The following is a 21,998-nucleotide window of genomic DNA, read 5'->3' as shown; positions in this document are numbered from 1 at the left end:
CTTTGCTGGCTTACTTCTTAAATTCAAAATCAGTGAAATCATATGGTATTTGTCTTTCTGTGACTGATTTTACTAGCATTATAGTCCCTAGTTCCATCCATGTCATTGCAAAGGGCAAGATTTCATTCTTTTTTGAGTGGCTGAATAATATTCCTTTCTGTATCTATACCACATTAAAAAAAAAACTTATATAGTCCCCTACCATTAGGTATTATCATCAGCGAGTTTATGTTAGTAATTGATTTATATATTTGGGTGCTTCCAAGTTGGAATATTTACAGTAGTTAGATATTCTGGATGAATAGACCCATTTCATCTTTTGTTAGTCTTTGTTTTAAAATCTAGTTTGTCTAATAGAAGTATGGTTACTCCAGCTTCAACATCAATTAGAATGCTATAGAGTTCTCCATCCCCTCACTTTCAATCTGCATGTGTCTTTAGGTCTAAAATGAGTATTGGGGTGCCTGGGTGGCTCAGTTGGTTCAGCATTCAACTCTTGGTTTGGGCTCAGGTCATGATCTCACAGTTTTGTGGGTTCAAACCTCACACTGGGCTCTGCAGTGACAGCATCAAGTCTGCTTGGGATTCTCTCTCTCTCCCCCCCCCACCCCCCACACTTGCACTTTCTTAAAATAAACTTAAAAAAATGAGTTTCTTGTAGGCAGCATATAGATGGATCTTTTTTAAAGTCCATTCTGATACCTGATGTCTTTTTATTGAAAAATTTAATCAATTTACATTGAGTGATTATTGAAAGATATGAATTTAGTGCCATTGTGTTACCTGTAGAGTTGGTGTTTCTGGTGATGTTCTCTGGTTCCTTGTAGTCTTTGCTGCTTTGGTCTTTTTTCCTTCCACTCAGAGAGCCACCCTTAAAATTTCTTGCATGGCTGGTTTAGTGGCCACCAACTCCTTTAGTTTTTGTCTGGGAACCTCTCTCTCCTTCTATTCTGAATGACAGCCTTTCTGGGTAAAGAATTCTTGGCTGCATATTTTTCCCATTCACCAGATTTAATATTTCTTGCCACTCCCTTCTGGCCTGCCAAGTTTCAGTGGACAGGTCTGCTGCTAAGCTTATGAATCTACCCTTGTAGGGGAAGGACCTTTTGTCCCTAGATGTTTTCACAACTCTCTCCTTATCCTTGTATTTTACAAGTTTCATTGTGATGTGTTATGGGGTTGAGCTGATTTTGTTGATTTTGAGGAGAGTTCTCTGTACCTCTTGACCTTGAATGTCTGTTTCCTTCCCTAATTAAGGTAAGTTGTCAGCTATAATTTGTTCAAATGAACCTACTCCTTTTTCTTGGTCTTCTTCTGGGACTCCTATCATGGATATTGTTTCATTTTATGGAATCATGGAGTTCTCTAAATCTCCCCTTGTGATCTAATAATTTCCTTTCCCTCTGTTTTTCAGCCTATTTACCATAATTTTATCTTCTATGTCACCTAGTCTCTCCTCTTCTTCTTCAATCCTCATTGTGACTGTATCCAGTCGGTTTGCATCTCGCTCATAGCATGTTTTAATTTCAGCCTGGCTAGTTTTTAGGTCTAATCTTACAGCAAGGGTTTCTCTGGTGTCTTCTATGATTTTTTTCAAGTCCACTTAGTAGTCTCATGACTGTTGTTCTAAATTCTTGTTCAGATATATTGCTTATATCTGTTTTGAGCAAGTCCCTATATCTGTTTTGAGCAAGTCCCTGGTTGTGATTTCCTCTTGACCCTTCTTTTGGGGAGAATTCCTCCATCTTATCATTTTGGATAAGTTTCTGTCTTTTGGGTGTTTTAAAATCTTGTTATGTTTCCTGCACCTAACAGTACTACTGTATTAAAAGGGGGTCATACACTGTCCAGGGCCTGGTGCTTCAGCAAGTATTTCTGGTGGATGCAGTGTGCACTCTGCTGTTGCGTTTTGCCTGCTCTTTCCCACTGGTCAGGCCTCTGCAGAGCTCCTCCTTGCTTGTAGTGGGGGAGTCCTTGGACCTTTAACTAGGTGTGCTTTGATTTGTTGAAGTAAGCCTGGAAAAAATGGGAGAGGAAGCCTGATACCCAAAAAAGAAAAGGGAAACAACACTCCCCCCACAGAGAATAAAAAAACTACAATGCTGGTTCCAAAGAAAAAGAAAGGGGAAAAAAATAAAAAGAAAATTAAAAAGACTGATCCAAAAGAGAAAGGAAATTAAAAAAAAAAAAAAAAAAAAGCTATGAGCCTGACTCCAAAAAAAAAAAAAAAAAGAACGAAAGAATGAACTGCTGGTGTTGTTTTGAAGCACTTAATTTTCAGTGCACTTGGTGCATGGTGGATGTTGGCTGCATTGGTCTTCTGGAGAAGACGCCTGCTGCATTGGCTCAGAGTTAGTCTTGCCCCAATAAATAAGTAGTTGCCAGGCATGGCGAGCGGGCAGAGTTTGGTGTAAGTGGGTCCTGCCTCTACTGGGGACTGTTGTGTTGCTCTTGCTCTTTCAAGTCCCATTGTGTTGGGGGGAAAATGGCACCACCCCAATCTCTCATCCCTGGAGGGTGGATCTCCTCCCCAACCCCTGACATTCAGGCAGCCCTCACAGAATGGCAAGGGCAGTCAGCTTGGCCTGCGCCACAACTCTCCTGCGTTTTTTCTTGGATGCACAGCTGGAATTCAAAACCCAAAGTCTTAAAATACCTGGCAGTGTGTGGATTTGCTCTCCTCCTCTGGAGTAGAGCCTCTCCACACTGTGTTTGAAACCCCTTGTCCTGGAAAAACAGTCCAATGCCTGCACAGTGCATGGACTCTATGGTGTAGCACCACTAAAAGCAGCAAAGGTTATATTCCTTCTGGATGCGCCTCTATCCCCTGCTGATGAAATGTCTTTGGCTGGTACCTGAAGGGTGTTGTCTTCGGGGAGGTAACATACCCTCTTCCAGAAGTACTTCAGGAAGGGGAATTTCTCTCCCAATGTACCCCTGAGATCCCTAATACAGGCTATGTACTCCAGAACCAGCACCCTCCACCCCAAGAGCATGTGCCACAGCTCCACTCTGGGGAAAGTGGGGCACTCTCAAAACCTCAGAGTTTGCGCTCCAGGTGCTGTTTGGGGATAGTGGGGGGAGAGAAAAACCCAAACTGTGACACTCAGTACTTCTTGCTCCCCAGTTCATGGTCCAGAGAGGTTTTCCTCTTGTGTAAACTCAATGCTACACTTTCTCAACCCTTCTCTTTCACTCCCTTTTGTCTCTCTGTGGAAAACATTCTCTCCTCTCCATGGCACCACTGTTTTTTCTCTCCCCAAATTCACTTCTACCCATCTTCCACCTGCCACACTATCTCCCTCCAACTGTGCAGATCCTTCCGCCACTATGCAGATCAATTTCCCGGGTGTTCCATCCAAACGATCTGATCTCAATACAGCTGTATTTGAGGGATAAGGAAAGCCCAGTGTCCACCTACTTCTCTGCCATCTTAACACTTCCCCAACATTTTCTTTATCCATTCATCTATTGATTGGCTTCTTCTATAACTTGGCTATTGTAAATAATGCTCCAATAAACACAGGGGTGTATGTATCCACTTGAATTAGTGCTTTTGTATTTTTTGGAAATATACCCAGTAGTAGTGTGATTACTGAATTATAGGGTAGTTCTATTGTTAGCTTTTTGAGGAAGCTCTATACTGTTTTCCACACTGGCTGCACCAGCTTGCATTCCCAACAGTGCATGAGAGTTGTTTTCTCCATATCCTTGCCAACACTTGTTTCTTGTGTTTTTAATATTTAGCCAGTCTGATAGTTGTGAGGTATTATTTCACTGTAATTTTGATTTGTGCTTCCCTGGTGATGGTGAGCATCTTTCCATGTTTCTGTTGGCCATCTGAGATGTCTTCTTTGGAGAACTGCCTGTTCATGTCATCTGCCCATTTTTTAATTGGATACATTTTTCACTTACTTAGTTGTAAAGTTCTTTATACATTTTGGATATTAATCCTTTATCAACCTATTTGCAAATATCTTCTCTCATTCCATAGGTTGCCTTGTAGCTTTGTTGATTGTTTCCTTGCTGTGCAGAAATTTTTTATTTTATTGTAATCCCAATAATGTATTTTTGCTTTTATTTCTCTTGCCTCAGGAACCATACCTAGAAAAATGCTGCTACAGCTGATGTCAGAGAGTGGCCCAATATTTCTTGACAATCAATTGATCATATAATTATGATTGTTTCTAAGCTCTCTATTCTGTTCCATTGCTCGATGTGTGTTTTTGTGCCCATTCCATACTGTTTTGATGACCACAGCTTTGTAATGTAACTTGACATCTGAGATTGTGATACCTCTGGCACTGCTTTTCTTTTCCAAGATTGCTTTGGCTATTTAGGGTCTTTTGTGGTTCCACATAAATTTTCTTGGTTTTTCTAGTTCTGTGAAAAATGCTGTTGGTATTTTCATAGGGATTACATTAAATGTGTAGATTGCTTTGGATAGTAGAGAAATTTAGAACAAAATTTGTTCTTCCAATCCACCATCATGGAATGCCTTCTCATCTCTTTGCACCATCTTCAGTTTCTGTCATCCGTGTTTTATAATTTTCAGAGTATAGGTCTTTCATGTCTTTGTTTAGGTTTATTCCTATAGAACTTATTTTTGATGTAGTTGCAAATAGGTTTGATTCCTTGATTTCTCTTTCTACTGCTTCATTACTAACGTGTAGAAATGCAACAGATTTCTGCACATTGATTTTGTAACCTGTAATTTTCCTGAACTCATCAATTGGTTCTAGTAGTTTTTTGGTGGAATCTTTAGGGTTCTCTATATAGTGTCATGTCAGCTGCAAATAGTCAAAGTTTTACTTCTTCCTTACCAATTTGGATGCATTTTCTTTTTGTTGTCTTATTGCTATGGCTAGGACTTCCAGTACTATGATGAACAGTAGTGAGAGTGGACACTCTTATCTTATTCCTGACCTTAGGGGTTTTTCCACATTGAGTATGATGTTAGCTATGTGTTTTTTTACATGTGGCTTTTATTATGTTGAGGTATGTTCCCTCTAAATCTACCTCATTCAGAGCTTTTATCTGAAATAGATGTCGTACTTTGTCAAGTACTTTATGGATATATATTTTAAATACCATATTTAAAATAGTATTCTACTTTTTGCTTTATATTTAGATTTTCCTAAAAGTGACCAAATCGTAGTATAAGAAGCTCCAGCATGTTGCTCAGATTCTGTACTGTATATTTGAAAGTTGCTTAGATAGATCTTGAAAGTTCTCACTGCATGAGAAAAAAACTGTGCAGTGATGCATGTTAACTAGACATTGTGATCATTTTGCAGTATATACAAACATTAAATCATGTACTTCTGAAAGTAATGTTATAGGTCAATTATGTATAACAAGTTTGTATCAACAAAAATTAGAAAATTCGTTACTTGAATGACTATTGTATACTATGCTGGCAAGGATATAGAGAAATAGGAATTCTTATACATTTATGGTAGGAGTGGGAATTCATAAAGTTTCGATGGAGGGCAATTTGAAAAATATCTATAAATCAAAGTACATATACTCTTTGACCCAGGAATTCCATTTCTGAGAACTTGTACTATGTATGTATTTGAAATGACTTTCCAATCAAGTTCTTCATTCCAACAATGTAATAGTGTGAGATTGGAAGCAATCTTAATATTAGAAGACAACCAAATTCCAGTATATCCGTGCAAGAGAATTCTATGCAGCTATTAAAAAAAGAACAGATATTTTGTGTTTTGTAAGTGACGGAAGCAAGTAGTTGAACAGTGTGGGCAGTTTGTTATAACTTATGGAAAAAGTAAGAGGGGTGCCTGGGTGGCTCAGTTAAGTGTCCAACACTTGATTTTGGCTCACTCAGGTCATGATCTTATGGTTCCATGGGATCAACCCCTGCCTCAGGCTCTGTGTTGACAGCATGGAGCCTGCTTGAGATACTCCCTCATCCCCTCTCTTCCTCTTCCCCCATTCATGCTCTTTCAAAACAGACATTTCAAAAAAATTTAAAAAAGGAAGAGAAATGTCTATCTCTATATATTTATTATGTGTTTCCTTCCTCCCTCCCTCCCTGGATTTGTATCTACTATTTCTATTGGAATCTGGTAACACTGATGGCCTCTGTAGGGGAATGGTGACTATAGGAGAGAAACAGGAAGGAGACTTTTACTATACATCGTTTAAACACTTTGAATTCTGAACATCCATTTATTGTGTTAGGTATTCAAAAATAAACACATCCCACTTTTTTGAAGTCCATTTGAGCCCTACAGATGTAAAGACAAAAGGAATTACTCATTAGCAGAATAACACTGATGCACTGAGACCCAATACCCTAAATATTCATTTCCTTTAAAATAGAAACAAAAGCTGCTATCTACTCAAAGGCTTCTTTCATTTTCCTCATTTTATCAAGTTCTGTGTGAAGGTATGGATGACGACAGTTTACCACCAAACGTTAGAAATAACACCAAAATTGGAACATAACTGCTTAACTCAGAAGTGGAATGGAATGGGGTCAGGACATCACCTCAGTCAGGTGTTAGGAAATTGTAGCTTCATTTCAGCTTCAAGAATAACTGTGACTCATTTCTTAGCAGAAAATGAAATAAAGCTCATCACAAACACCATTTGTCATTTCTTTACCTGCTTGGGAGCTGTGAGAATTAAATAAACTAACATTTTATAAAGAGCTTGGAATCCCTTGATAGAAAAGTGTTACATAAGAGTTTTATAATCCTGTGCTTTCTGCATCTTTCTTAACAAAGAAAAAAAAGGTAACGTTCTGCTTACAAATGAGAAACTGAATTGATCTCTTTGGGCAGCCATACTGGCAAGAGTGCAGTTCCTACTTTTGAGGTTTGATCTGGGTTTTGTGCATCATATCCTTTTTTAAAAAAAAGGTGTTGTTTTTTTTTAAGGTTTCATTATTTTGAGAGAGAGAGAGATCAGGGAGGGACAGAGAGACAGGGGGCAACCAAGCTCTGTGCTGACAGAGCAGAGCTTGAACCCACAAACAATATCATGCCCTGAGCCAAAATCAAAAGTTGGATGCCTATCACCCAGGCACCCTTGTGCATTTTATCCTTATACAAAATGCTTTTAGATACAAGGATAGTTTTGTTGCTATGAATTATCCTCCTCAACTATATGAGGCTTGCATTTTTGAAGTGTTTACAAATCAAGTATAGAGGGTCAATTTTGAGCTTACAATTACACGCATGTACTCTTAACCTCCCATGTTGAGATGGGTGCAGAATTTGTTCCAAACTGTTTTAATTTTAGCAATTCTTCTTAAATCCTTTGAGGAGAAAATTTAGAAATTCATTTAACTTATTAAATTGCAAACATTTACTCATGAAAGAGTTCTGTATTTTATTATACTTCTTTCAGGTTTATGGTGTTTCAAAAGGAAAGAAGGATATTACTAAAAGGAAGAATGGATCTATACATTTTAAATGGATATCAAATGAAACTAAGTCTCTAAAGCATGCCCATGGAGTTTTGTTAAAAAATCTTAAACAATAGGAGATTCTTTGAAGAGTAATGGGAACATTCAGATCTGTAGTCAGTATTTACTAAGTTTCTCTTTAAGATAACCTGGGGTTGTAGTATACATTCAGTAATCTGAACAAGATTCTAAGCAAATCAGAGTTTTCCTTCCACCCTCCTTTTGAGAATAACCAAGGTACATACTTGAATCCCTAAGTGTTAAGTTATCTCTAAAGCTATTTTTCTAACCTCGGATCCAACTGAACCTAAATTCTGTAATTGTTTGGTTTTGCTTTTCTTTTTCCTCCAAACTATCTCACAAGTCTCTCTCTTTTGGTTTCTATACCATCCTATCCCCTTGACTCAGTTATAGGTATCATTAACATTTTTCGTCTTTTGGATTAAGATTGTACTATATACCTTCAAAAAATGTATCTTGTGTATGAAGCATGAAAGGCAGAATTACTATGTGGAAAGGGTATGTGAGCACAGCAGTTTGGTTGGAAAGGGTTAAAGGATGTTGAGAAAATGTCAATTTTTAATATCAAAAAGTTGGGTGGTACAGAGTTATGGCAGAGAGCGCTACAAGTTTTTCAACATGGGTTATCCTTATCAAATTGGTTTGTGGTTCCCTAAAACTCACGGGTGAATGAGAACATGTGTTTAAGAAAGCCAAAATTTAAGAACAGAGTATACAAGAGAATAATAAAGTTATTCAAAGGCTCAGTAAGGAGAACGAACACATCTAGGTATGACAGTTGGTAAAAACTTCTGATGAGTGAACATCTGAGACTGGCCCTTTTGACAGGTAGATAACGGAGTTATCAAAAGTAGGGAACTGACAGCCCATCCTTACCTCCTTCAAACCTTTGCTCAAATACCATCTTTTCAATGATGTCTTCTCTGATCATTTTATTTAAAAGTATATTTCATATCCCCCCCCAGCCTTCTTCCCTACTTTATTTTTCTTCCCTACTTTACAACTATGACCATGATTGGCAAAAACAAAAACAAAACAAATTACGAGTATAACCTATCTCAATTCATTAGAATAGGTTTCATGAGTACAGATATTATTGTTGATTTTGTTTATTGCTGTAGCCCTCAGCATCTAGAACAATGCCCAGCACATGGTAGTCACCTAATATACATTTTGGAATACATTCATATGTTGTATAAACAAGGCTTAGAGATGGAGACATATGGAACATTTTTGGGGAATAGTGGATAAGCAAGTTTGGCTATACAGTTAAATACGTGTAAGAGATAAATTTGAAATAAATCTGTATAGTTTCTACCACGTTCTCTCCCCCCCCCCCCACCTCTGGATGGCCTAATGAATATCTCTGAGCTATTTGGTCTCTAGGTCTAGTTCCTATTCACTGCTGTACCCCCAAGGCAGAGTTTAATTCACACAATGCCCAACATACAGTATTGAATTAAGATCTATTGAGAGAGTGAACATGTTTATAAATTCTCAAGCTATGCTAGTTTTAAATTTTAAACTCCTAAGCTGTTCAGTGGGTTCACAGAGCTTATAGCTAGGAGTTCAAGAGATGGGTCAATCTTAGAGGTACCAGCTCCGTTAAAGTAACAGAGCTTGGTCAACAAATAGACCCAGAATGTGGACTGGCTCCAACTCAATAGTTTTTCTTCATTTCTGAGACAGTTGTTCCTTGCGGGCAGATGGATTTCTGCCATGTGGTGATTTAGGGACCAGACTAGAGTGGAAATGTAATCTAAGTCACTTTGCAACCCTGAGAAAATCTTAACAGATCTTTTTTTGCTCAAAACCTTTTTTGGTCTTATTTTCTTGTGTTTAGAATCTAGAAGTAGTTTTTTTTTTTTTCCTGACCTTTTATACTCCCAATTTCTCATTTGCTTCTGCTTATAAACTGGTAAATTCCTGCCTGATCTTAACTCTTTCTTGTGATACTTTTCTATAAACAGTGAGAAGAACCAAAACATGATAATACTCTGGGTATTTGCAACAACTTTCCTTAGAGCTCTAAGATCAATAGGTACTTTGTCTTACAAGTTCTTCGGACAGTGTACCAAATGTTATGTTTGCATAATACTAGTCTTTTCTTTCCAGATTGTTATATCTATGTTCCTTTCAGCTACTTCCCAACTGCTAAGCTAATGCCATATTTATTTTTGTTTTTGTTAAGATAGTACTATAATGCACCATCTTCAGTGTTAGTTGTGGTGATGCTGACAGGTAAAATATGCTATCCCAAAATATGACTTCAGGAGTTTAGAACATGCCACCTTAAAGTATGCTGCTTTGATATATGGATTATTTTGAGCTGTAGGCACTATTAAATAGGAAATGCAGGGAATGGCTTTTTCTTTACTCCCCTAAAAGGATATGCCATAAATACCCTCCCCCCCAGGAGTTTCATCAACAAGGGAAGACTGACTCTCATCACAGGAGAGATTAGAAATTGATACCACCACCAGATGAACTGTGTCACAAACTGTCATACCTCCTATTCTTCTAAATGCCCATTCATGGGAGATGCCCAGGAAAAAGTGAGTAACTCCAAGGTAGCTTAGAATTCACACTTAAGTAACATCTTAATAGAGAAAGTGAATATAAACTTCTATTTGTTTTTCTTTTGGTAATTTTTTAAAAATTATGTAGTGTCTCAGCTAAGAAATCATAAAGGTAGAGGGAAAATTATTTTTCTCCCCTACAGTGGTCAAATACAATAAAATGACTGAAATACAAGAGAAGTTTGTTCCTTAGATACATAACCAAGGTGACATTTGAGGGTGGACAACTTTTTCTTTATGTGGTAATTCAAGGATCCAGAAATTTTCCACATCATGGCTTCATCCTCTTGGGCCCTGTTATCACTATCATTCAGGCAGAAAAGGAAAGAGGACTTGGAGGGAAAACTTCTATAAAGTCTTGGCCCAGAAACAGCCCACATCACTTTTCTGTATATCCCAATGGATATGCCCAATTGTAGGGACATACATAAGTAAATGAAGGGGAAGTTGGAAATATAGTGCTAAGAAGAAAAAATGGAATTTTGTTTTCTAACAGTCTGCCATACAAAGGTCACTCCAGGAATCTCTGAAAGCCCAGAGTCCTTACATCCTAATAGGTACACCGACTTATAGATGTACAATTTTACACTGTTCATAAGGTCACATTTCACTATCATCTTTAATGTTTCCTTTCTGTGTGACTAACAGTCTAAATATTTGCAAGCTTTATTCTGCATTTGTCCTTAAGATAACTTTAACATTTGTGTTGCTGAACCTTCTGTTTTATTGAAATTACCTAGAATTCTGATTAAAAGCCTTCTTATCCATTGATGCCATTTTCTCACTTTATATTGTCTAGAAACACATTCATAGGTTTGATGAAGAAAAAGATGCTAAACATTATTGGTCAGAGAATTAACTTTTATGGCTAATGTCTCTTACATTTCTCATCTAGGATTAAATCCGCTTGTGATTGTATGATATGGACCTTATGTGTACAATTTGTTAAGGAATAAATTAATCTAGGCAATATCCTGAGTCCTGTGAAACTCGAAATTTAGTATGTATCATTTATCTTGACCAACACTCCTGAAAGAACTCAGGCAACCCTAAGAGATTTTGTTATTCTACAATCACTACGGTGGTTTTTTTTTTTTTGCAATCTGTAAAGTGCTCTTCTCAGTATTTAAAAGAAAATGACAAACAGGATCTGTGATAAGTGGAATCAACCTTAGATTTGTTAAAAAAGAAATATCATACTCATTGTCAATGTTTCTCCTCCAATCTCTGAGCATCTCTTCCATTATTCGTATTTTTATATTAGAAAAATTTTTAATGTTTGCTGTTGATTTAAATATACTAGGTTAAAACATGCTTAGTTGGTTAAAACACATTAGTCAAGAATATGAGCAATCTCCTCTAGACCAGCTCTAGCCTGCTGGTATCCAATAAATTCACCTACTTCTCAAAGATCACCAATACCTACACTGGGTCCATTTTTTCCCTCTGCTAGAATATGTTCCATGCCCTGTAACTTGTCTTTTCTCAAAATTATGATACAGATTCTTAGATCATAGTCCATTTTCAGAATGTGATGGAAATGTGAGAGAATAGAAGAACACTCATGATCAGATAGCCTCAAAGCAAATGCAATTATCAGGAAAAGATCTAAAAATACAGTTGTGGGACCATGGGAATTTTAATCACTCTACATTTATACAGCTAGAAAAACAAAATGGTAGAAAACAGGAAACTTCTTTAATCAGGCAAAGCCTTTGTGGTTGTGGCTGATGAATATGCAAAAGGTGTTCTGAATTTTTTTTAGGACACAGAATTGCCATATAGGCATCCCAATAGCTGTTTTTAGGTTAAAAGAAAGGAATTGATTTGTTAATCAAGTATATCAGAGACACAGACATTTCTGATTATATAAAAAAACAAATGACTCCTAAGCAGAACACCTGAACTCTGATTTTCAAGTTAAAATATTTCTGATAATTAGCATTATTGTATTCGTTGAATTTAGTCAACACCCTAAGGCAAAATTTTAAAGTTACATGAGGCTCTAATGTAAGATTGCATTTCTCAGAGATGGTTCCCTCCAGAAATTTGCCAGGCTCTTATAGAAATCCTACTTCCTCCATAAAACTTCCTTAAAAATTGAAGAAATGGATAATTTCTCCCTAAATTGCTATTCCTTGATCCCTTAAACCCATCATTGTATAATAATTCTTCCTACCTATATTTCATTGTTTTGATCTTTTGAATATTTATTCAGCCATACATATGCTCTTGATTAGAATCCAAGTTAAAGATGTTTTTATAATTATAGGAAAGTAGATGGATGAATTAATTTGTTCATTCATTCATTCATTCAAGATTTGTTGAGTTCCTACAACTGCCAGGCACCAGGGAAATAGGAGTCAGAAATTGATCCTACCCAAAGAAGAATGGTAAGTAGTATGCTTTCAGGGGTTCCCAATCCAGTAAGGGATGCACAATATGTAAAAAAGAGTAGAAATATGTATGTTCTAGCAATATGCTAGCACAAACATGGAAATGATCAATTCTCTCTGGATTTCTCTACTTTACAGATTAGAGACCAGAGGCACAGAAAAATTAGGTAACTTGTTGACACTCATACAACTAGGACATGGAAGAGTCTGAATATGAACCCAGAAAGTGTATCTCCAGAGGTCATGCTCTTATTAATCACCATGCTAACTGCTTCCCACATTTGACCTATTTAAGACCTCACATAGTTAATAAATGCATTTGGATGGTGATAGTCAATTCTTGTAGGTCATTAATACTCATTTACATTGTATCAGTCATCAGGGAAGAACTTATTTCTCTACAAATGCTTGTGCATGGGAATCTATCCTAAAAACCAAGAGCACACTTTACACACTGTATGTTAGCCAATTTGACAATAAATTATATTCAAAAAATAAAAATGGTTGTGGTCCAGGTTCCATTCTTGTCACTACCAATGACCTTTGAAACCAAATAAGGCAGTGGAAATCACTCCACATTTATGCAGCTAGAAAAATATATGGTCGAAAACGGGAAACTTCTTTGATCAAGTAAAGGCTTTGTGGCTGTGGCTGATGAATATGCAAAGGCTGCTCTAAGTTCATGGGTTCAAGAAATGGCACCAAAGTGGGGCGCCTGGGTGGCTCAGTCGGTTAAGCGGCTGACTTCGGCTCAGGTCATGATCTCGCGGTCCGTGAGTTCGAGCCCCGCGTCGGGCTCTGTGCTGACCGCTCGGAGCCTGGAGCCTGTTTCAGATTCTGTGTCTCCCTCTCTCTCTGACCCTCCCCCATTCATGCTCTGTCTCTCTCTGTCTCAAAAATAAATAAACGTTTAAAAAAAAAAAAAAAAGAAATGGCACCAAAGTATAGTTTGTATACTTCATGGAAAACTTGTTAGTCACTAAGCCCCTCTCTGCCCCTGAAAAAGGAACTAGCTCTATTCCCATATCCTTGATCACATGGTAATGTCCTTTAAAGTGGCAACGGTGAGAAATTCACATTTGACAATGAACAAATCATTCCTTTAATCCTTGGTATGTTTCCAGGTGAAATTATGAGAATAAATACAAAGGGTAACCTGTAAAGAACAGGAAAAAAAAAAAAAAAAAGGAAACCTGAGGGGTGGGTCAAGAAGGAGCAATAGTCTATGTCTCAGCTGGCTACGTTCCTGAGGTCCTGACTGTGCACATAAACTTCTTTTAGCACCAGCTGGAGTCACTCTATTCTCTTTCATCAATGCCTTTCTATTTACTATACACAATTCAGAGATTATGTCTCAGATCTGCAAGAAAATCATTTCAGTGGGGATGAAATAGGGGAGAAAAAATATTGTAAGCATAAAGTGATAAATGCTAGGCTATAACTGTCTGTAGAATTCAGTGGGGTCAAAGAATTCAAGAAGTGAATGCTTTAACCTAGTCTTTCAAGATGTCCACCAAGTGGACTAAGAGAAGAGCATTCCAGACAAGAGGAATGACTTGAAAAAAAGGCACTTAGAGAAACTACAAGTTTAGTGTAGCTAGGGTAATAAACACTGAGCCAAGTATAGTGATGGAAGCTAAGAAGTGTTTAAGAGGCAATCTGGGTGTGGTTTTGAAGGGCCCTATGGGTCATGTCCAATAATTTGAGGTCTATACTCCAGGCCAGTGATTTACCTCCCTGTGTATTAAATCACCTAGGGAGCTTTTAAAAATATACTTATAACCAAGTTTCACCTGAGGAACTTAGTCAATCTCTGGCAGTGGGGCCAAGAGTAATCTTTCCAGGGGATTTGATGTATGGTCAGGGTTGGGAATTCTTGCTGACAACGAGGACACTTAAAAGGTTTTAAGTAAACATGTGATGTGGTCAGTTTTTTATTTCAGAAAGATCACCTTGTCTACAGAATGGCGAACAAATAGGAGTCCTATGTGAGGTGACAGAAAGGCAATTTGGGAAACTGGTGCAATTCAGGCTGAAGAAGATAAGGGCCACAACTGTGGCAATGAGAAAGCAGAGGAGAAGTGAAGTAGTTGCCATCTTCCATTCTGGATCTGGCAACAGACTAGAACAGCTATGTGGGTGGAGGATGAGGTGGATTATAAAAATGACCACACTTTTTTCCTCATGTTTCCACAACTTGCAATCACCTCATCAAGAACCAGAGTCTGTTTTTCCACCCCTTGAATCAGGACTGGCCCTGTGACTTACTTTGGCTGGTAGAATGTGGCAGAAGTGATGTTACTGGAGTTCCAACTTTGGTTCCAGGAACTTTGTCAGTTTTCTCTTAGTCTTGGATCCCCTGAGTAAATAAACCCAGGCTAGCCAAATAGATGATGAGAGACACATGGTCCAATTGTCCTGTCATCCCAACTCACAGCCTGCCAACCACTAGACATGAGTGAGGCAATTATAGGTGATGGCAGATACATGAACCATCCCATCTGAGATCACCTTGTATGGAAGACTGTGCTGGACCTAACCTCTTAAACTGTCCAGTTACAAGAACTTTAGGGATGGCAGATATCAAGAGCAACTACTTTAAAGTTCAAAAACTAGTCAAACAAACTAGGTTGTTTAAACATCAAAATTGGAAAGTCTTACAAACAAAGGAAACAGTCAACTTAAAATACTATGGTATTGGCCCAAAGTCATGTCTACTTAGTTGAGTAAAGAATCACTAAGGTAATCATTGTAATAATGCTATAGAAGGTCTTGTACTTTTGAAAGAATGTTTTTAATGTATTCCTATTTTTCCATGTATTGTATTGTTTCTCTTAATATGTTTTGTTATTGAGTTTACTAATTATCACTAGGCACACAGAGAAAACTATATTCCACATCTCAAATTGGTATTCCTGAAATTTAATCCACAACTACATTTGGACATCTGCCTGGATTATGAGGAACTTTTTCTCTTTCAAAAATCATGCCAGAGAAAGCAAAAGTAATGTTGGTTGATGATTTACAAAGGCTCTAACAAAAAAAAATGGAAATTTTATTTCCTGCCTCAAACAAAGTTTTTGTTTCTTCTTCACTTTTATCTTTCATTATCATTTATAATACTCGTGTGTGTGTTCAGGTAGCTCACCAAGTTACTGGCTGTTTAAGGCCATTGTATTGGATTTTCATTGCTTAATTACCACTGATGTAGCATTTCTGTTTTATCTCACCATTTAACCAAAAGTGGCTTGATTTTTTTGTTCAGGGTGTCAAAGGGTTGAAATCAAGATGTCAGCTCAGGCTGTGGTCTCATCTGGGACTCAGGATCTTCTTACATTCTCCCTGGTGCTGGTGAAATTTATTTGCTTGTGGTTATACACTGAGGCCTGTCTCTGTTTTCCCTCAGTCAACTGAGGACAGCTTTCAGCAACTAGAGCCTCCTGAAATTTCTTGCTACGTGGCAGTTCTTAGCACGATGTTTGATTTCCTCCAGGCCAGCAGGAGTGCATTTCTCTGATTTCCTCTTTTGCATCCAGCTAGAGGGAACATTATTTCTCCCTGATTAGGTCAGACCCACCTGGACAACCTCCCTGTTAAAAAGTGAAATGATTTGGGACTCTAGTTAAAGTTCCAAAATCCTTTTATAGCAGTACCTAGATTAGTGTTTGATGGGATACCTGGGGGAAAGTGTATATACCAGGGCCAAGAATCTTGAGGGCCATCTTAGAATTCTGCCTACCACACCCATGATTAAGAGATCCTATAATGGCACCATCGGTTACTACTGAAAACGGAAACAAATGACTCCAAGTAGAATGAATCCTATCACCCATCCTCTTCTTCACAAGTTTCCCAATCAATAAACTGCCCAGTTGCATGTTGGAGCTCTTCAAGGTGTAGAGACCACAAGTATTCCAAAGCTCCTGTAGATCCAGGTGTCTGACTTGAAAGACCACCAAGGAGGATTACACAACAGTCAACTTCAGCACAAGGCTGAGGAGGGGGAGTCACACCTGGCAAAGGCAACTGTGAATTTCACATATAAGCAAAGGAGAAGGGACAATGCAGTTTTCCCCCAAGGAATTGTGCAATTTTTGACATGGCACTCACTGGCACCTGTCAAACCAATGAATGTTTTTGAGGCTATGTTTTAGTTTGAAAAAATGTCAAACTTTTAGGTACAGAAATTTTTTTTTTTATCCAGTACTCTGATGTTAGAGCTGGAAACAAGCATCATTAGTTTTTCTTTTAACAGGATCTGTCAATTCTATATAGAAACTTTGTGGTCTTATATAAGGCCAACTCTGTTCTTTCCAAGCACAAAGAATTTGTGAAGAAATGTAGGCAGAACATAGTGTTCAGACTCTAATTTTGCTCACCTGCAAACTGTCTCCCTTCCATCATAACTTTATTTAAATCATGGCTATGCTCTTAATTAACAATTTAATTGGTTGGTGCTTTCTCATTCCATTTCTCTGGAGGCATGGTTTTCTGTTTAACTTTCTTGTTTTAATTCTTCAGCCAAACCATAAAATTTAATTAGGAAAGTAACCAGCTTTGTAACAGCGGTTCTAGGTCTAATTAGCTATTCTGTAACTGTATCTTCTCAGATTTCACTCAACATGGCATATACATTTTGCATTTGTTCATGTTTCAGATAAGATGCTGTGAATTTATAGCTTAAGCATGTAACCCCAATCACTTTTCCAAAGATGATTGGTTGTAGCCGGTGAAGTCAGAAAAATTAACTTAAAGCATCGATATATGCCATTAAACTAAAGGCCACTGAAAAGCCAGGATGTAGGGTGGTTACCTTACCATGTGTTACTTTTATGTTGCTGTTCTATTGCTGTAGAGAAAATTACCACAAACTCACCAGCCATTTACCATTTCATAGTTCTGTAGGTCGTAAGTCCAGACACAGTTGACTGGATTTTCTTTTCAATGTCTCACTGGGCTAAAAGCAAAGTACCAGCTGGGATGTAGCTTCATTTGGACCTCAGGGTCATTTTCCAAGCTCAGATGGTTGAGGCAGAATTCAGCTCCTTAGAGTTGTAGGACTGACATTCCCATATCCTTGCTGCTTATCAGCTGGGGGTGGCTTTCATCAGGTAGGGTCAGTAGCATTTCTTATCACATGGCTCCCATGGATGGTTCACAACTTGGAAGTTTGATTCTCTTTTGAGACAGCAGGAGCACTTCTTTGACTTCTTCCTCCATGAACAGCTGGAGGAAACACTCTGCTTTTAAATAGCTCATCTGATTAGGTGAAGCCCATCTCAGGTTATCTCCCTTCTGTCTCTCAGGGAGATGACTATCCCATCACATTCACAGGCTCTGGCCACACTCAGAAGAGAGATTATGCAAGGTAGATACACCAGTGGGTAGAAATCTTGGCACCATCTTGGAATTCTGACTACCACACTGTGTTTTAGGGAAAGGAGGCAACTAAAAGCTCCCCTCCCCTTGGAGGAGGTGCATGGAGTGGGGGTGTGAGCAAAGGAGCTGTTAACAACAGTACCAATTCCATCCCATCAGCTCCACAGGGCACAAGATGACAGACAGTCATGTTCTTTGTTGTCTGCCGGCTGCTTTCTTTGCCTGGCCAGAATTGCTGTTTTCAGTGGTGCAAGTGGATCACTCGATGATAAGATTTGAATTTAAAATGACATCCAGTTAGCATGATGCTTTTAGAAAGCAAATTTATTTAAGCTCAGTGCTCAAATCTCAGCCCCATAAAACTATTTCTTTAACAAAAAGAAATGAAGTAATGTGCAGAAAAAATTAACACAGCAGGCCTGAATCTGCTGTTGTTAGGTCTGCTTGCAAGTTTGGCCATTAGCTGGCATCTGGAAATTTAGGGTGGTAGGATACCTCCTGAAATCTAAGGAGTGGCTCATGCACACCCAGACTGCACAAACTATATAGTTCATGCTGAACACCTGCTTTGCTTTGGAGAATCCGGAATTTTGGTATGTGCTTGGCAGAGGGGGCCTACATGACTAGGCCCAATAAAAACCCTGTACACTAAGTCTATAATGAACTTCCTTGGTGGACAATATTTCACATATGTTCTCACAACTCCTTGATGGGGGAATTAAGAACACCCTGTGTAACTCCACAAGGAGAAGCTTCTTGGAAGCCTGTGCCTGGTTTCACCTGCATTTCATGTCACATGCTTTTTCTCTTTGTAGGTTTTGCTTTGTATCTGCTATAATAAATCATAGCCATGAGTAGGATTATCAGCTGAATTTAAGTCTTGCAAATTTCTGAACCTGGGGGTGGTATTTGCGACTCAAGGAATAAAGTAAATGAGAACATGGCTGTGTGCACATTGAGTCTAGGCTCCGTGTCCCAGCAAAGTTGGCCTATTCCTCTCCATTGAGAAAATGATCAGAGTAAACAGAGGCAGGAGGCAGGAAGGCTTCACATGGGTTCTAGAGCGTTGGGCACTGTCTAGATGTGTGCTCCAACTCCACACTGTGACCCAGGGCAAGTTACTTAACCTCTGTCTTGCCCAATTTCTTTAGCTGTAAACAGCAATAATAATATCCACCTCACAGAGTTGTTCGAAGGGGACAATTTATACGAAGCAGGTGGCCTTGGGACTAGCACATAGTGCCTAAGAGGGGCTGGATTCTCTGTGGTGTGGAGCCACTAGAACATCAACATTCTGGTATTAACCCCTGTTCTTCCCTTCAACTCTGTTCCCCTCTTCCTCACCAGCCCCCTCTCCTTCCCTCCCTTTAGTTGTCCTCTAAAGCTCCTTTGCGTCCAAACCATGTCTCCTACTCCCTACTTCCTTTCCTCAAGGACTCAATGAACATATACAGCAATTTTTTTTAAGTGTGTACAGAAGTGTGCCCAGAAAAGAGCACAATATCATGTATTCTCAGTGTTCAGTCTGACCTATGCTCAACATCTTTTTGTTCCATCTACTACGATTTACAAGAGATTTTAAGTAACCCTCCCAGCCCTCACTGATGTAATTTTATTGCTTTTGATAATGACATGGGATCATCACATATGCAACTATGCAATTTCATTTTTATAACTTTGTAAGGCCTCCCATGCAAATATATTTACAAATGGGGGGAGGAATCGTTTCACAGATGTTTTCTCCCAAAGTTTGGTTAAGCATATTTGTTCCATGAAATACTGGACTCCATGATGTAAAGTGGCTATTTTCCCGATAGTGTATCTAAAACACAATTTTAATGGAGACAGAAAATTCTATTTGAAAGCTGCTCTGCTTCTTTGCAAATGTTAAGTCCCTGGTGGGCTGTTTAGGTAGTGTTGAGATATTGCTGCTGAAAAGACTATAGTGGGGTTGATGATCATACATGACCAGAGGAAAGTTTGTGTCAATATCCTGAAGCAGAAATTCCTTTGAGAAGATGAAGTTTAGGACATGCCTGGAGAGCAGTCTCTGGTATTGGATACAATCACAACAATTTGGGGTGAGCTCCTGCATTTTCACTCTGAGCCCTTGTCATGAGACCCAACATTAAGTTGGACAGTGCATATGTCAAAGCTGGGAGTGAGGAGGAAGGACAGAAGGGGATAAACTCAAAGTTCCAAACTTCATTTGCAAGTGCATTCAATATTTGAAGGAAAGATGTCAAAGGGAAAAATCAAGTCAAAAAGAAAAGACCGAAAGTTCAATAACTGCATCTCATGAAGACACGGAGTCTATCCCTCCTCTCTCATCTCCCTAACATCTTCTCCAGGTAGGATTGTCCTGCAGTCATCCAGGATATGTGCTTTTCTATCCCATATTGAAGATTAATGAGGCCTTCTTGGTAACCTGATTTGCTATCCATTAAAATGAAGCTAAACCACTACATATTTTGCGGTCTTGCCTTTGTTCTTCATAGGCATAGAACAAAAGCCCATCACCACACTTCTCATTATAACTTTTTAGCTAAAGCTAACACTCAATTATATGCAATAATCTGGAGATGAGAAATTCTCTAACTCTGAAATCCACAAAATTCATCAAAGATTGAATAATCAGAGCCCTTCAACCTTTGCCAACAGAATTTTCTAATCAGACCCACTGAAACATACCAAAATTAATTAACTTGAATTTTTTAAAAAATTTCCTCACTTCTGCTTGAAGTTTTAATTAAAATGAAGTGTAGATGATCAGCAGGAAAATTTTAAGAAGGAAAAGTAAAAGTGAAGCTCTAGAAAATTATAAACTAAATTTACCTATTCATTAAAAACAACAAAAAACATTTACTGAACTTGTAGGATATTCCTGACACTGACAATACAGCAATGCAAAAGTAGATAAAAGCTCTCTCACAAAGCTTACATTCTACTAAGGGAGATGGAAAATAAATGAACCCATAACTAGATAATGGGTCAGATAGATCATATTTTGAGTAACCTTAACTTATTCTTTAAAAGCTCTTTCAAGTTCTCCCTTAGCATTTTCTTCCCTTGGCTAATAAACTCCACTTACTCAATTCCTGTAGCAAAGCCCTGTAAACACATTATAAGCATTATAAGTGAGTGGACGCTTTCTTACCTTAAGTTGGTGGTACATTTTCTTCAGTGCATTTGCTTCTTCTTCTGTACTGGGAGTAAGTCTGATCACCTTATCACTGTAAGAAAGGGGAAAAATGGTGTTATTCATCTTTCAAAACTAAAGATTTAGCCATCTCTATCTGCTCGCTTTTTTAGCAACTGCCTTTGCAATTAAGAAGTGAAATAGCAAAACTGTGGACTAGACTGACACCAGCAATACCTGGACCAGCAGGTATTTTATCCGGTTATTGTTACTCTCTGATCACATTGGTCTTTTTTCCCCCCGCCTTAGAACTATTTATTTTGGGGCCCCTGGGTGGCTCAGTCAGTTAAACAACTGATTTGGTTCAGCTGAGATTATGATCTCAGGGTTCATGAGTTCGAGCCCCATGTGGAGCCCTGTGTTGGGCTCTGTGCTGCCAGAGATGAAACTGCTTGGGATTCTCTCTCTCCCTGTCTCTCTGCCCCTTCCCATGCTCATGCACATGCTCTCACTCTCTCTCTCAAAATAAACTTCAAAAAATAATAAAACTATTTGTTTTTTAATCAGCTTTTGAAAATTACAAACTCACACTTAAGCAGAGAAAGTCCAAAAACACAGGGACAGGGGTAACAGGAGCAAGGATTTTCATGAATAGCTCAGAGAAGATACTAAGAAAGCAATTTCTGATGACAGAGGTAAAAGCACTCTTTAAAACTTAATGCTGAGAAGGAAAGTGACTTTCAAGAAGAGAATTTATGAAAGCCATACAACATGGAACATTTCTTCTGATTTGGATTCTTCCCACTGAGAACAGTAGAGAGAAGCCCATCTCTATGGGTCATCTTATTTCTACAGTATGGAGCTTCCCAACTGGCATGGGGGGACAAATTAGAGGGCCATCAATTGTTCAGGTGTCCCACAAGATGCTGATGGCTATAAAAACTTTTAAGTGATAAAAACTTAAAATTGAGTTTTACTGCCATTAAAATTGTACCAAAGCTGAGATGATATTTGAACACTCTAAAATTTCTTTCAGTAAAGATCCT

The 21,998-nt window shown here is 38.3% G+C and overlaps 1 protein-coding gene across 1 annotated transcript in view; it reads right to left on the bottom strand.

Annotated features, from left to right (window-relative positions):
• Positions 1 to 21,998, bottom strand: part of CPA6 (carboxypeptidase A6) — a 314,477-nt gene that overhangs the window by 155,306 nt on the left and 137,173 nt on the right. The window contains exon 2 of the mRNA XM_030304409.1: positions 20,971 to 21,046. Within this exon, the coding sequence (XP_030160269.1) occupies positions 20,971 to 21,046 (76 nt within the window). The remainder of the gene's footprint in view (positions 1 to 20,970; positions 21,047 to 21,998) is intronic.

The sequence above is a fragment of the Lynx canadensis genome, chromosome F2 (genome assembly GCF_007474595.2).
Source record: "Lynx canadensis isolate LIC74 chromosome F2, mLynCan4.pri.v2, whole genome shotgun sequence".
Taxonomy (NCBI): domain Eukaryota; kingdom Metazoa; phylum Chordata; class Mammalia; order Carnivora; family Felidae; genus Lynx; species Lynx canadensis.
Note: the sequence above shows the minus strand (reverse complement) of the source record. Positions and strands in the feature narration are given on the sequence as shown.